Raw genomic sequence first — 16,781 nt, 5'->3', positions numbered from 1 at the left:
GTTCACTCACACAGTGAATCTTTGCAGCAGTTTCTCACACCAAAATAGTAATTGGGCATTTTATAAGACAGAAAACACAAAGACCGCTGGATGAGATGGATATTTATCCATAATCTTCTGCAGAAAACAAACGTGGCAAATGTTTCCTTTTGTGTGTCAGACTCAGATTTAAACAACTCTGTAAGTAAATTTTATTTATTTCCTTTTACATCCAAAAAAGCATAAAAATAAGTGGATCAAATATGCACACTTTTGTGATAGAGGTCCGACTCCTGACCCTCAATACAGATGAAAGGCTAAAAATGCCATTGTTTCTAATTGCAGCCCAATTTACATCTTTAATCTGAAATATTATATGAAAAAAATTTTTAAGTAAAATTTGGATTTATCTTGCAGTTTGTCCCTATGAGACTGTAACTTTTAATATCCACAAACAATCACACACTATATTGCAGTGTGGGTGAAGAATTTACATTTTCCAAACTCAAGGTCATACCTAGTCTAGGCTTTCATCACCTCGTATCATGATGCATATCTTTATGGCACTTTACCAGAGCCAGATGGTGGTCCACCACAGGGCATAGCATTGCCCAGATCTTTAGATTCACACTTCAGTATCAGAAATACCCATAAATATGCACCACATCTGGTCATGTTCTCTCATGAATAGTGATTTTTATTTAGTAATTTTATTAGATCAAGCCAACATAAATTCTTGTATTTTTATATGGGCTTGCATGTGACCACCCATAAAGCCATGGGGCTGACCTTCTGGAATGTACCCATGTTCCAGTTTGGTGTAGGCCTACTGTAGGGGTTGAGAATAATGTCAGGTGAAAATGTAAGGTATGCTGCAAAGATAGAAAGCCCTTCATACTGTGTCTCTTTGCCCTAGCAATGAACCCTTTTCTGTCTGTACCAGGTTCACATTTCTTACTCTGCTATCAGACCTCCAGATGTAAGAGGCACAAGTCACTGGGCAGGAACAATTTAACTGTCTGTCAGGAGAGGTTGCAGAGCAGAGATGAGATGAAAAATTTGTTTTCATGAGCAAATGTTCGTGTTACGGTTATTCTAATAACTGGAGGTGTAATATTTATTTAAAAATAATGTAATAGGGCTAAATAAAAATGTCCTCGTAGAACTAGTATTTATTCAGAAATTTGTTAATTTCCATTCGAGGAAACCTGTTGTAGGCTAACATATACTACTATTATATATACTACTATTATATATATATACTATTATCTACTACTATTCTTTGATTCAGGAACGAAAGTCTCGAATGGTGAGTGAAAACCGACTCCGACCATTATCACATCAGTTGTTTCCTTCAGCTGAATTGTGAATTCAGAATTGTAACTAATTCGAATAGAATGACAGTAATAATCACTCTTTTGATCAAATCGGTGAAACGTTGTAGTCGAAAGTTCTGAAATTGTTAGCGATTCATTTGATTTGATTCATTCGGACAATAGGCTATACTCAAACACTGAATTGTTTGCTGCGGTAAGTGGATTCTTCAGCTCTTTTTTGCGCATACAGCTTGTGAACAATTCTATAGGCCTAATGCAGGTAAATACAATCTCTATATGCATATTAGTAACGTATATAGTAACACTTTTTATGGGGTGCTCCAGTAAAAGGCTAGAAACACCCATGACTCACTCTCATGATCTGGTTCCTGCTAATCACAGCGGCCACTGAAAAAAAACCGACTCACATATAGTAACACAGCAGTTAGACCTAACAGTGCACAAAACATTTGATGCAATCTGTAAATATTTAATAAATAAAAAAAACAAATTAATTTTACAGGAATGACTGTATCGGTTTACCGATGGGCAACGTTATCCGCAACGGCACGCGCATTTCCGTCCCTCATGTATTTATTGGCGCGAGACTGGCCTTTGGCAAGCCAAGCAGCCAAAGTAAACGAAAAATAATCAAACGGCTATCATACGGTCACAGCGGGTAGCAATAGTCTCGTTATTATTATGATAGCAGCCAGGAGGCATCCAGTCAGCTGATCAGTTATTTATTACGCATTTCGTGCCAGGATGGGCTGCAGACCCGCTTCCTCTTAAGCGATATAATTGGCGTCACGCTGCGTTAATGCCCGGACAGATGCGACTGGTTAGGCACCCGTGCATCTCTCTCCTTCCAGCTCCTTCTGTGCTTAAATGCTGAGCTCCTACTGACCAGCAGTAGAAACAGACGGGCCCTGTTATGCATTACATTTGCACATTCAAATATTTCTTAATGTATGTGTGACCCTATATATATATATATATATATATATATATATATATATATATATATATATATATATATATGAAGTGTAGATCATTTTCCATTAAGATATTTGGAAAATTTGCTAAGTATTTCAGAACTTTTTTATTTGTAATATGCATTGCTAAGAAGGTGATTTTCACACAAAAAAATTTCTTATGAACCCTCAGATTCCAGACTTTCAAATACTTGCATCTCAGCCAAATCTTATCCTATCCTAACAACCCATACATTCATGCAAATCTTATTTATCTTATTTATTCAGATTTCCAGTGATGTATAAATCTCAATGTTTTGGTTTTGTGATCCAGGGTCACATATTAACTAAAAAAAGGCTTTTATACATAGCTCATAAAAATGAGTTACTTTACATGTAAATGTTAAAAAAACATTAGACATGTTTTGCCACTTATAGTAGAGACCATAGCTATAGAAACTGCTCATTAACTTCTGACCTCAAAGCCTCTTACATAGAAGGTGAAGGGGCAACTAAAGGCCAGAGTCTGGAATTTGGGCCTGGTTGACAGTGGGCACAGTGCCTAGAGGCAGCACATACTGACCTGGGTGTCTGTTCTGGAGGAGCACATAGGGCAATGCTTAACAGTGGGTGTGTGAGTGGGTGGAACAGGGTGTTTCTGGCAGTGTTCACACCGTCTCTCTCACACCTAGTGAGGGTGTCACAATCATAGGAATGGTCCTACTGATACTACATTATTAGTATATGACAATGCTGGAAACTATAAATGTATATTTATAATGTGCAAATAACTGCCCTACTGACGTGGATATTTCAACACACAACACATAGTTCAGTTCAGTTTTTTATTTATTGCAAGCACAAAACTAGATGGAAAATATCAGTTACTTTACTTAAATGTATATTTATTTTAACAGAATTCAAATGTTGGGTTCAAATTCTCTTCCCATCAAGAGTCAGTCAGACTGTAATTAGCTGCAGTGGAGAAGAATTCATTTAGTTAAGATAACTGAAAAATTCTGTCATACTTGCCCTCATGTTGTTCCAAATCTGTATGAATTTGTATTTTGAGAAATGTTGGTAAACATTTTGGTTAACATTGACTTATATTGTATGGACAAAAAGAACAATAAGAAGTATCGTCTTGTATGTTCCACAGAAGATATTAAGTCATACAGGTTTGGAACAACAGTTGAACAAGTTTAGTGCTAAATTGTTCCTGGAAGTGATGGGACTGGTCCATGTTGCGATTTATTAGAATAGTACATGCTAAAGGTGGTTGGGGTGGTGTTGGTGCAGTGGATAAGACACATGCCTTTGGTGTGAGAGATCCGGGTTAGAATCAACTGTGAGACACCAATGTGTCTCTGAGTAAGACACTTTACCCCTAGTTACTCCAGAGGCGTGCCACTTCTGACATATATAGCAATTATAAGTCGCTTTGGATAAAAGCGTCAGCTAAATGAATAAATGTACTAAAGCTAAACATTTAAACAGTTTGCAAGCACTAAATAAAGTATGTTGTTAAATGTAAAGTACATTGTTAAATACCAACCAACTACTTTAGTCAAATCCCAATAAATGACAATTTTTATTAGTATAAAAACGGTTGTTCCAAGGGTGGAACAGGATCAATCAGTTTTTTACTCTTTTTAAACAATTGGCGCATCAACAGAAACATTAGTCCTCCGAATAGAAGTAGACCAGCGGAAGAAGCAGCTCCCACAGCTGCATACATCAGCATGCCGGCACCTACTGACATCTCCTTTACTAAAACACATAATAGATGTTGTCACAAAGTTTTGGTGGCCTTCCATTTTAAGTGCAATAATAATGATGGGTTAGAAAGAGTTTGCCTTACCAACACAACTTGGTGGAGAGTTGGTCCAGTACCCACTGGAGGTGCAGCTGAGCTGACTGGTTCCACTGAGCTTCTGGCTCTCGGCACACTGGAACGTACACTGAGATCCAAAGCTGAAGTTTCCATGGGGGTGAGAGCAGTTCATTGAGGGTGGAGTTCCCAGCTCCGGAAGATGAGAGAGTGAAAGGGGATCACAACGAACAGCTGCCATTTCAAAGAGAAACGTAAGGAGAATGTTTAGTGAAGAATGTTTCTTATTTTTTTTTTTTTACATCCCATGATTCTTAATAAGATCTGTCTTAAAGGTCTGATCAAGGCCTTTGTATTCATCAGTGTATAAATAACAGCTAGTTTTTTTTTATTTTTTAGAACATTCTAAGAATGTTATTTAAAAAAATAGAACCTAAAGAGAATATGCCTTGAATGGGTTCCCAAAAAATAAACCAAATTCAGCATTTGCCAAGACCTAGATACCAGCACAATAGGGCATCTCCTGACTCCAGTTCCCAGAAGCAGAGCATTCCATGACTGGCACTCCTGTAATCTCAAAGCCAGTCTCACATCCCAGGAAGCATCGTGAACCATAGCTAAACGAGAAGTGAGGATGAGAACAGTTCAACCAGCCATTTACTGGAGCGGCCAAATGGGGGCACTGTTGAGCTGTGGAAAATATAAATAAATGTCATCAGATAAAATGAACTTCCCTGTTTCATTTCAAAACAGGTTGTTTTAAATTCAATTTCTTTTTTTCTGATTCTCATAACATTTTAATCAGGTGACAAATGAATATGAGATATCACATGTGTGAGGTGAAATAAGAACTCCCAAGAGCGATTACCTGAGCAGAAGGCTGGGGTGTCTGTCCACTTCCCCATCTCCGAGCACTCTATTTGGGGTGTCCCATGTAGTTTGAAGCCTTCCTGACAGCTCACATTACACACTGTACCGAAGCTGAACTGCCCATTAGGATGAGTGCAGGTTACAGTGCCATGAGAGGGTTTAATTAAGGGGTTGCATTGCCGTGCTATTGAACAGAGAATCAAAAGCTCTATGTCTTGCACTCTTTAAAAATAAATGAAAATAAATAATAATGAACTGATTTAATATATATATATATATATATATATATATATATATATATATATATATATATATATATATATATATATATATTCCATGTTATTAAAATGTTCTTAAAACTAATTTTTCCATAAAAAAAAAATTGTTCCATTAAAGGGTTAGTTCGCCCCAAAATTAAAATTAGCCCATCAGTTACTCACCCTCAAGTCATTCTAGATGTATATGACTTTCATCTTTCAGACAAATCTATTCGGGGTTATATAAAAAATGTATTTGCTCTTTTAAGCTACTTAAAGGCACCCAGCTCGGGGGTGGGGGGGGGGGGGTAAAGTCCTCCTGTAGCAAATCGATGCGTTTTTGTAAGAAAAATAACCATATTAAAACTTAATAATCAATTTAATCTAGCTTGTGCTCACTGTTGTACAAGGAAGCTGCATTAAAGTGATGATAACATTTTGAATATGGATAATTTTCCTACAAAAATGCATTGATTCGCTACAAGGAGCCCTTCATTCACCCCCCGGAGCCGTGTGAGACAATTTTTTATTATGGATGGGCAAATTTATTCAATTTATTTAACTTATTTTGGACTGATGCACTGCAACACCCGCTGAGTGCCATTAAATAGCTTGAAAGATCAAAGACCATTTGTAAAAATACTCCGACTGGATTCTTTTGAAAGAAGAAAGTCATATACACTTAGGATGACTTGAGGGTGAGTAATTTATGGGCTAATTTTCATTTTTGGAACTAACCCTTGAAAAATTATTTGGGGAACCTTCAATGGTCCCTTCAAAGGGCTCATAAACTAATCAAAATTCCCTTGATCTTTTGATATATAAAAGGTCATTGTAGCTACAGAAATCATAACTTTCTCAATATTCTAAAAATGGTTTATATTGAAGCTAGTCTGCCAAAAAGACAGGTTGTGGAATACACCACTCTATGATGTAATAGTGTGGCTAAACATGGCCTTTGCAGAAGAAGATCAATGCCTGCTTCTACATCACTGCCTGTTAAGCCCCGCCCACTGATTCGCACATGTAGTAGGCAAATGACTAAAGCGGCAAACGCAGGTCTACACAAAAACCAACAAGGCACAATTCAATGCAGGATTTTTGAAAGATTGAAACTAAAAGACGATGCTGTGCTGACTATATTGGATCTGACATCAATGTTGCAACACACAAGTGTGAGTAATTGTTTTTATTACGTGATCGCTTAGCTATCTGTTATCAGCTACTGAGTATTTATGCGGTTTTAAATTAAATCACAGCAGCGTCCATCTGTGAAGGATGTAGGCTGTGTTTGCTAGCCAGTCGTAGTAGTGGGCCTTTACTTCCAAGTCTACAATCCGCCACAACCAATTTCAACTGAGCGTTCCAATGAAGGGTCAAAACAGGACAGAAAATAAACTATTACTTATAAATTATGTTTTTTTTAATGTAAAAACCTTGATTACATTATAAGTAAACCTCAGAGTACAGTACAAAATATTAATAAAATAATCAGTTCATGACCCCCTTAATGGCATTTCTGTGAAACCCCATTAATTTTGGAACCTTTATTTTAAGAGTGTACTGTCCATGATATTATACTACATAGTATATTATACTACAATATGTCAATTCTAAATCTTTGTCATTTATTTATGTTAGGACAGGTCTAGAAACTTTGTGATACAAATAACGTATCTATGGTCTCTTAAGTCAGACCTACTGTAGCATCAAAGGGTATTGAGAGTGTTAAGATACCTTGACAAACAGGAAATTCATGGCTCCATTTTCCTTGTGAGGTGCAGGAAGTAGAATTACTTCCATTTAAAGTAAATCCAGCTCCACACTCCAGCCAGCACAGGGTACCATAGCTGAATTTTCCCATGTGGTCCTGACAGTGCAGAGAGCCATGCTGCCCAGACTCCAGAGCATCACATCTTATAACTGAGATGAAAACAGTGTATGAACAAAGAAAAATATGTTTGCACACACAAGAATTGTGCATTCCCATTTCTAGTTAATGTAGTGTACCTGTGTGCGTCACATTTTTGTCTGCATATTAAACTTTTAGTATCTGTGCAATATTAAAACTATCAGTTAAATGACTTTTTTTTCACTCAGTTCCATACTGTAAAATGTAAATGTAAAATGTGCACTGAACTGACAAAATTTAAGGGTATAAACTGAAGAGTTAAACCTACCTTGGCATACAGGTGTTGGTGCTGACCAGCTGCCATCACTCAAACAAGTGAGTGTGGTTTCTCCTCTCAGTGTGTATCCCTCCTCACAAGTAGTGATACAAGAAGAACGAAAAGAGAACATTCCCAGTGGATCAGCACATGTCAGATGGCTCTTTGCAGGGGTCACGAGAGGGGCACAAGCCACAGCTTAAATTAAAATGAGATCAGTGAAGAATTTTTCATCTGTTCTTCTAAATCATTTAAAAAATTCTGATGTTAATTATTATAATATTTCATATGTTTTAATGCTAGTATATATATATAAAACTATATGAACTGATGCCAAACCTGTACAACTCGGGGTGCTGTGTGTCCAGTGCCCAGTATGATCACAGTGCGTGGAATTTGCACCTTTAAGCAAAAAACCCTCTTCACACTTAAACTCACAGCTGGAGTTGTAGCTGTTGGTGGAGAGAGGGTGTGTGCAGGTTATGCTTCCATAACTTGGTGCATCAGAGAGTGGCGGACACTGTATAGCTGTAGGAAAACCAGAGGCATCTCATAAACTGATTTTGTTGCTATAACTATAGTATGTACTGAAGATACAATATGTGTACGTAAATTTAAATGCATTAAAGATGCATGTTACCTTGGCAAACAGGAGGGATGTGACTCCACTTTCCCTCTTTGGTACAGTGAGTAGAATTTGTGCTATTGTGGGCAAAACCAAAATCACATTTTAACCAGCAACTGGAGCCATAAGCAAACTCTACAGGGTCAGAACACTGCAGCGAGCCATGTGACACGGGCTTCAGTGGATCACACTTTACAACTGCCAAAATAAGAAGAGAGATTATAGACTTAGTAACTGAGTATGTTTGAGTGTAGAAAAGATTGTGTCACTTACATTGTGATGAAAATGTGTATTTATCTACTCAGTATGACACTGAGAAATCATATAGAAATTCATGTACCTTCACACGCAGGTGTTGGTGCTGACCAAATACCATCACTTAGACAAGTGAGTGTAGCTTTTCCTCTAATTTTGTATCCCTCATCACAGGAAACATTACAAGAAGAACGAAAAGAGAATTTCCCCAAAGGATCAGCACATGTCAGATGACCATTTGCAGGAGCCAAGATTGCATTGCAGGTCACCACTGCGATGAATGCATAAAATATTGATTACTGTTTATTCAAACAGAAAATATAGCTTAAAACAGTGCTTTTTACAGTTTGTGCACTTCTAGGGTGTGCCCAGAAGTGTGTTAATGTTGGGTAGCACTGTTTCCCAACATTAAAATGTTTCTCAAGAAAGGAAGGGAAGTGCCCTATTCTTTTTGTTTGTTTTTTTAATGTAAAAATCTCGATAACATTATAAGTGAACCTCAGAGAACAGTACAAAATAATTTAAAAAGGCAGTTCATGACCCCCTTAATGGCATTTCTGTTAAACCCCATTATTTTTGGAACCTTTATTTTAACAGTGCACTGTCCGTGATATTATACTACACAGATGTCAATGCTAAATCTTTGTCATTTATTTATGTTTATTTAACATTGTGATACAAATAACGTATCTATGGTCTCTTAAGTCAGACCTACTGTAGCATCAAAGGGTATTGAGAGTGTTAAGATACCTTGACAAACAGGAAATTCATGGCTCCATTTTCCTTGTGAGGTGCAGGAAGTAGAATTACTTCCATTTAATGTAAATCCAGCTCCACACTCCAGCCAGCACAGGGTACCATAGCTGAATTTTCCCAGGTGGTCCTGACAGTGCAGAGAGCCATGCTGCCCAGACTCCAGAGCATCACATCTTATAACTGAGATGAAAACAGTGTATGAACAAAGAAAAATATGTTTGCACACACAAGAATTGTGCATTCCCATTTCAAGTTTCAAGGGGAAGTCGTGGCCAAATGGTTAGAGAGTTTGACTCTTAACCCTATGGTTGTGGGTTCGACTCTCGGGCTGGCAATACCACCACAGAGGTGCCCTTGAGCAAGCCATTCAACCCCCAACTGCTCCCCAGGTGCTGCAGCATAAATGGCTGCCCACTGCTCTGGGTGTGTGTTCATGTTGTGTTTGTGTGCACTTTGGATGGGTTAAATGCAGAGCATGATTTCTAAGTATGGGTCATACTAGGCTGTATGTCACCTCACTTTCAAGTTTATGTAGTGTACCCGTGCACTTCACGTTTTTGTCTGCAAATTGAACTTTTAGTATCTGTGCAATATTAAAACTATGAGTTAAATGACTTTTTTCACTCAGTTCCATACTGTAAAATGTAAATGTAAAATGTGCACTGAACTGACAAAATTTAAGGATACAAACTGAAGAGTTAAACCTACCTTGGCATACAGGTGTTGGTGCTGACCAAGTAGTGATACAAGAAGAACGAAAAGAGAACATTCCCAGTGGATCAGCACATGTCAGATGGCTCTTTGCAGGGGTCACGAGAGGGTCACAAGCCACAGCTTAAATTAAAATGAGATCAGTGAAGAATTTTTCATCTGTTCTTCTAAATCATTAAAAAAATTCTGATGTTAATTATTATAATATTTCATATGTTTTAATGCTAGTAGGGCAACCAAAACTATATGAACTGATGCCAAACCTGTACAACTCGGGGTGCTGTGTGTCCAGTGCCCAGTATGATCACAGTGCGTGGAATTTGCACCTTTAAGCAAAAAACCCTCTTCACACTTAAACTCACAGCTGGAGTTGTAGCTGTTGGTGGAGAGAGGGTGTGTGCAGGTTATGCTTCCATAACTTGGTGCATCAGAGAGTGGCGGACACTGTATAGCTGTAGGAAAACCATAAGCATCTCATAAACTGATTTTGTTGCTATAACTATAGTATGACCTGAAGATGTACGTAAATGTAAATGCATTAAAGATGCATGTTACCTTGGCAAACAGGAGGGATGTGACTCCACTTTCCCTCTTTGGTACAGTGAGTGGAATTTGTACTATTGTGGGCAAAACCAAAATCACATTTTAACCAGCAACTGGAGCCATAAGCAAACTCTACAGGGTCAGAACACTGCAGCGAGCCATGTGACACGGGCTTCAGTGGATCACACTTTACAACTGCCAAAATAAGAAGAGAGATTATAGACTTAGTAACTGAGTATGTTTGAGTGTAGAAAAGATTGTGTCACTTACATTGTGATGAAAATGTGTATTTAGCTACTCAGTATGACACTGAGAAATCATATAGAAATTCATGTACCTTCACACGCAAACAGAAAAATAGATTAAAACAGTGCTTTACAGATTATGCACTTCTTGGGTGTGTCTAGAAGTGTGTTAATGTTGGGTAGCACTGTTACCCAACATTTAAATCTTTCTCAAGAAATGAAGGGAAGTGTCCTATTCTTTTGCTCTCAGAACTATTAAAAGCATTCATTCACATTCAGTGCACTTGTATGAACCAGCAACTGCCTGATGATTTAATGAGGACTGTTCTGCAGACATGCAGTACCTTGGCAAGTGGGGGGTTTGTGTGTCCACTTCCCAGTCTGGTCACACCAGGTTGTATTTGAGCCCTTGAGCTCGAATCCTTCCTCACACTTGAAGTCACAACTTGAGTTGAAGCTATGAATGGAAAGAGGGTGAGTGCAGTTCATCCAACCACCAGGGACATCAATTATGGGCAGACACTGGACAGCTGTAAGGGTAAAATGTTTTTAAAACAAGTCTAAACATATCAGCAATCAATAATATATATTTTTTACTTTTTAGTTTATTAGGCAAACTTGAAAATGGTAACTTCATTACAAAATGCACACAATGAAGAATGAAGAAATATTTCAACTTGGATCAATTCTACAGCACCTTCCTCACAGCGTGGCCCCGTGAAACCTGGGAGACACTGACATTCGTAGCTCCCAATATTCTCCACACACTCAGCATGCTCACTGCAGGATTCTTTTGAGCAGGAGGCTGCAAACAAGAAAATAAGATGTTATGACCACAAAGGAAGGATAAGGTTTCAATTAGAGCTGGATACAATGTATACTTATTATTCAACAGTGGTTAATGTGCATTAAACAGCAAATAATCTCTCCAAATATACTGCATATACTTAAAAAGAACTGTTTTTAACTGTTTTAACTGACTGACTGAGACTGAGCTTTAATGACTAGATGTGGCCATATGTAATGTTTCTGCCATCATCCCCTTCCACTTATTTTAGCTGCACAAAAAAATTCTGTCACGATGCCTGATATTAAAAATTGGGTTTGTCTTATCATATTATTTTAATTTATTATCATATTCATAAACACACTGACAGCATATTGACAGAAAATAGCATTACTTTCGTGCTGCAAATTATTTATATATATTTAGTGTCTTCAACATTTTTTAGGTCAAGAACAGCACAAGTTTAAACTAAAGTTTATGTAAGCATGCATATGAAAATATCATATGCCATATGAAAAACATTTGCATTATTGTGGCAGTAAGACCATTAAAATAATCATTAACATTATCATATAAATGTATATGTATTACACAAAACTGTATTATTTAAATAATTTCGAATGTATTTACAGTTAAACTTTACAATAATTCATGTTATAAAGTGTGTTCACCTAAATAACAGACAGTTGCTTTCTTTTTGCTGCACCTCTCATCATTCCACTTGGCTGTTTCTTTGGTCCTCTTAATGTAGATCTCTACACAGTCTTGTTCAGATCCCTTGTTATTTGGTTCATTTTCTGCCCAGTTTTCTGCTTCAGGGTCCAAGTTCTTTTTGGTCCCAACCCACATCCAGTTACCATTAATCTTCCTAATGCCAATCCAATAGTATCCTTTATTGAAAGGTAGAACTTGGTTGAGGTATTCAACTTCTGCATGGTTTTGGATGGCCACCATATCAGTGTAATGCTTCTGACACCACTGACGAGCTGTTGTCCAGTCCATATTAATGGTTATGTTGTAATGGTAAGTCCAGGCCTTAACTGTTAAACACAGTTGCATTGCATCAAAACTTTGTTTATTACAAAAAGATCCGTTTATGAAACATGTTGATTAATTGGCCAAAAATTCATACAATGTTATAGAGTAAATAAGTACATACCATTATAAATTCCAGTTACAAGGACAAGATATACAAATAGTCTAATATGCGCCAACAAAACCATCTGAAGGATGAGAAATGCATATGCATGTTTATTAAGACATTATTTGTATTCTCATTTATGCATGTCATCAAAACCAAATGAGTCCAGAAAAACATATAATCTATAGATGTAAATATTTATATATAAAAAGTAATTCAGATGTTCATCTTACCGTAATTGTAACTACCAGTTTCATTTATTCTGAGAGGATCTCTGAAAAATCACATTCACAGTTGCACTGCATGGGAACTAAAATGAGATGGGAAGTTGTGCAACACTACCTCAGAGGCGGTTTCTTCTCACGCGTGAAAGGGCGACGCACTCACTAAAGTGTAAAAAGGAAGGGAGTTCACAGTGTGAAAGGGAAGAGTTCACAGTACTGAAAATGATAAAATGATAACAAAAGTTCAATCAGTGGTGCAGGAAGTGGTGGTGCTGAGGGTGCTGCAGCACCCCATGTTTTTTTCTGTGGGCAACTGTTTAAAGCTAATATCAGAACAAACGCTACTGATGTGGGAATCCATTTACCAAGGATTTGACATAGTAAAACTACAGGAACAACTTAATTATGTAGGAAAGCAAACACTTATTTAAAATTAAAAAAAAGTATTAATTAACACTGGCAGATGGCTGCAGAGATGTACTTATAGGCCATTTCCACTGTCTAATATATGTGACCCTGGATCACAAAAACCAGCCTTAACACGCTGGGGTAGATTTTTTGCGATAGCTAAAAAAACTTACTATGGGTCACAATTATAGATTTTCCTTTTTAATGCTAAAAATCATCAGGATATTAAGTAAAGATCATGTTTAGTAATATGCATTGCTAAGATTCAAAGTATTTATATTTTTTTGCACCTCAGCCAAATATTGTCCGATCCCAATAAACCATACATCAATGAAAAGCTTATTTATTCAGTTTTCAGATGATGTAGAGATCTTAATTTTGAAAAATGGACACTTAAGATTGGTTTTGTGGTCCAGAGTCTCACACACACACACACACACACACACACACATATATATATATAAATATATATATATTTGTATTTATAGAATTATATTTGGACATTATGACAGTAAAAGTTCATTTGATCTGCATCTCAACTACCTAGAAAGCACAAGTACATCTGTAAGATGTCTGCTAAATATCTAGGAAACATCTATGTGTAATCTCATTTGTAAGTCACTTTGGCTAAGGGCGTCTGCTAAATGAATAAATGTAAATGTAATGTAATGTAAATGCAATCTGATAAACGTCTCAGAAGTAGTTTTGCATGCATTCTAATAAATTTCAATTTGGCATCTGACAGGAAACATCTTAGAGAAGTACTGCGGTTGAGTAAGCATTCTTATAAATACATCTTGCATATGTAAATGCAGACATCAAATTGATATTTCCAAGATTCACATGTGCGATTAGGCACTCACGCTTTACTGTCAGGTGCTGGAGCCACCTTCTGTAGAACTTAATGGCACTGGTGCTGGTTTTCCGCAAATGTTATTCTGGAGCCCTACAATGTTCCTCGAAGTCAGAAAAGTCATAATAGTGTTAGAAGAATGTTGTTTGTAGTATATTTTCACTGCCAAAACAATAAGAAATGTTGCAAATACCACTGGAAATTTTGAGAAAAGCCACAGCAAAATCTGTTATTTTAGAAAAACAGAAAACAGTTCTGTGAAATCCTGGGGGACTGGTTTAACACAAACACAACATTTATCCATTATTTTGATTTCAAATCCACGGGAGAGAACCACGAAAACGAGAAAGTGTCTGAAATGATGATACACAGTTTTTAATAATCCATAGATAGAAAGCAGAAACACACATACACGTCGATGAGACCAGACAACCAAACACTGAACTAAATGCAACTTATAAGGGGAACATTAATGAGGGTAATTGCAAGACACCTGAACATAATGACACAAACATTGGACACGGAACACATGGAGGGAAAACACAGCATAATGATTCCAGGGGCATTACTCCCCCCTCCCAGAAGGTGCGACCTCGCACCATGGAACAACAGAGGAGAACTGGGGGGGAACCAATTTCTTTCTGGAGGGAGCCAGCAGACAAAGACCATGGAGGGAGGAGCCAGGTAGGAGAGAGGGAGGAGACAGGAGGAGCCAGATGGGACCCGGCAAAAGACTGTACCATCTGCGACAGCTGAGGAAATTCAGGGTCTCACCAGCAATCTTGAAAACGTTCTATTCAGGGGACATAGAAAGTGTATTGACTCAGTGTATATCATTGTGGCATGGGAACAGCTTGAGTCAGCACTGTAAAGCCCTGCAGAGAGTTGTGTACTAAGCTGAGCGCATCTCAGTGTCTGCTCTCCCCTCTCTGCAGGACATCTACCTCAAATGCTGCAAAAGCAGAGCTGTTAAAATCATCAAGGACTCCATCCATCCCAGTAACCATCTTTTCACTTTGCTGCCATCTGGTAAGCATTTCTGCAGCCTGATGGCAAAAACCAAGAGACTTAGGAGCTTCTTCCCCCAGGCCATCAGGCTCCTAAACTCAAACTCAGCCTCTTAACTTCACATGACCTCACTTAATTATCAGTAAGATACTGAATATACTGACATTGTCACCTGCACAAAGCATTTTTATACTTTTTTTTATTACTTCTATTGCTGCTATGTATAAACTATTACTATTGTACCCTGTACAACCTTTTGGACATTCTTCTCTTGTTCATCCCTGCTAATAATATTTAGTCTACAGTATAATGTCCTGCACATTTTATTTTATAAGCATTATTTTATTCTTTTTATCTTCATTTTTCCATTCTTTAATAATTGCACTGTTCATTTTGCCTCAAACAAGGCATTGTCTTTTGCACAAACGAATCACTCAATGTAACCGGATCTTCTTGAACCAGTTCACCAAATTGAACTGAATCGTTTAAAACGATTTGCGTCTCCAGTAAGCATTAATCCACTAAAGACTTAAGCTGTTAACTTTTTTAATGTGGCTGACACTCCGTCTGGTTCGGCTCAGTGTTCATCTTCAGTTCTCTCTTCACAGCCGTTCAGTCAGTGTACTGTTTGAGTACATGAATTACTCTGGGATATTGGTCTGTTTTAACTAAGAGGGAGTGTCAGCCACATTAAAAATACCATATCATACACTGCAGTGAACGCGCTCACAACAGACCAAGAAGAGAAGAAAATGCTGAATAAAGTCGTAGTTTTTGCTATTTTCGGACCAAAATGTATTTTCAACGCTTCAAAAAAATTCTGACTGACCCTCTGATGTCACATGGACTACTTTGATGATGTTTCTCTTACCTTTCTGGACATGGACAGTATACCATACACACAGTTTCAATGGAGGGACTGAGAGCTCTCGTACTAAATCTAAAATATCTTAAACTGTGTTCCGAAGATAAATGGAGGTCTAACTGGTTTGGAATGACATGCGAGTGAGTTATTAATGACATAATTTACCCCATGTAGTTACCTTGTATTACCAGAACTTTCTTTAAGTACACTATAAGTACATGTTAGTACACGTACTGTAAAATAAAGTGGAACCGAAATGTCAAAAGATGACACTTTTTAGAAATTGATGATTAAATTATAACTTATATATGTTCTTTAATCTTGTCAAATCATTACTTGCACAAAGAGGATGATGCTGAGATGCATATAATGATTAGATGACTATGACTGAATGATTAATAAAGACTACACTAATCATAAAAAGAATACAAATAAATAAATGTGGGTAATTTATGACAAGGTTCATTCAGAAGACAGTTTGATCTCTGGAAGGTATTTCTAAAAAAGCAAACTGACTAAAATATATAATAAAACAAACTCGTGATGATTATTTACAGCTTGAAGGACAGTCCATCACAGGATGTATACAGATGAACATGCCCTGGGCTGAATTACTGTAATAGAACAAAACTTTTCAATGCAATAAGTGTGTTATGCACTTACAGTGTAGAGCGACCTCAACTCCAGCCTTTATTTAGGTGTTAAATCTGCGGTAGGGAACCTTTGACGCTCTAGCGGTTAATAAACAGAACTGCTTGCGTCTTGCGGAAGAACATCGTAGCCGGAACTACTTCTCCCTGTTTATGTCTATGAAGAATCACAAAGGTACTGGGTTACTCCGCCACGGTGCCCCCGAAGCAATCTAAAATAGTCCGAATATAATCACTTATTATAGGTGCACCCTAGTGATTCAGGACAAGCTAAAAACACGGTTTGGAAAATGGATTCATGGTGTACTCGCTTAT

The 16,781-nt window shown here is 37.4% G+C and overlaps 1 protein-coding gene across 1 annotated transcript; it reads right to left on the bottom strand.

The window, feature by feature from the left end:
- Window positions 1-3,102: 3,102 nt before the first annotated feature.
- Window positions 3,103-12,805, bottom strand: LOC113072633 (P-selectin-like). The gene is made up of 18 exons (XM_026245617.1): window positions 12,692-12,805; window positions 12,477-12,540; window positions 11,989-12,357; window positions 11,228-11,335; window positions 10,875-11,060; window positions 10,298-10,480; window positions 10,006-10,194; window positions 9,740-9,865; window positions 9,026-9,211; window positions 8,361-8,546; window positions 8,036-8,218; window positions 7,735-7,923; window positions 7,408-7,593; window positions 6,965-7,150; window positions 4,969-5,154; window positions 4,605-4,790; window positions 4,131-4,334; window positions 3,103-4,039 (listed from the first exon to the last, which is right to left on the bottom strand). The coding sequence occupies exons 1-18, from the start codon at window positions 12,713-12,715 to the stop codon at window positions 3,864-3,866; spliced, it is 3,117 nt and encodes a 1,038-aa protein (XP_026101402.1). The 5' UTR covers window positions 12,716-12,805; the 3' UTR covers window positions 3,103-3,863.
- Window positions 12,806-16,781: the final 3,976 nt, after the last annotated feature.

Source organism: Carassius auratus, unplaced genomic scaffold, assembly GCF_003368295.1.
Source record: "Carassius auratus strain Wakin unplaced genomic scaffold, ASM336829v1 scaf_tig00009712, whole genome shotgun sequence".
NCBI classification, from domain to species: domain Eukaryota; kingdom Metazoa; phylum Chordata; class Actinopteri; order Cypriniformes; family Cyprinidae; genus Carassius; species Carassius auratus.
This window is presented reverse-complemented; position numbering and strand designations above follow the sequence as displayed.

Coding starts and splice junctions, on each gene's coding strand:
- LOC113072633 (XM_026245617.1), bottom strand. CDS start 12,715: ATGAAACTGGTAGTTACAATTACG. Junction 8,219..8,360: donor ACCAACACCTGCGTGTGAAG/GTACATGAATTT, acceptor TTATTTTGGCAG/TTGTAAAGTGTGATCCACTG. Junction 4,791..4,968: donor CACCCCAGCCTTCTGCTCAG/GTAATCGCTCTT, acceptor TATTTTCCACAG/CTCAACAGTGCCCCCATTTG.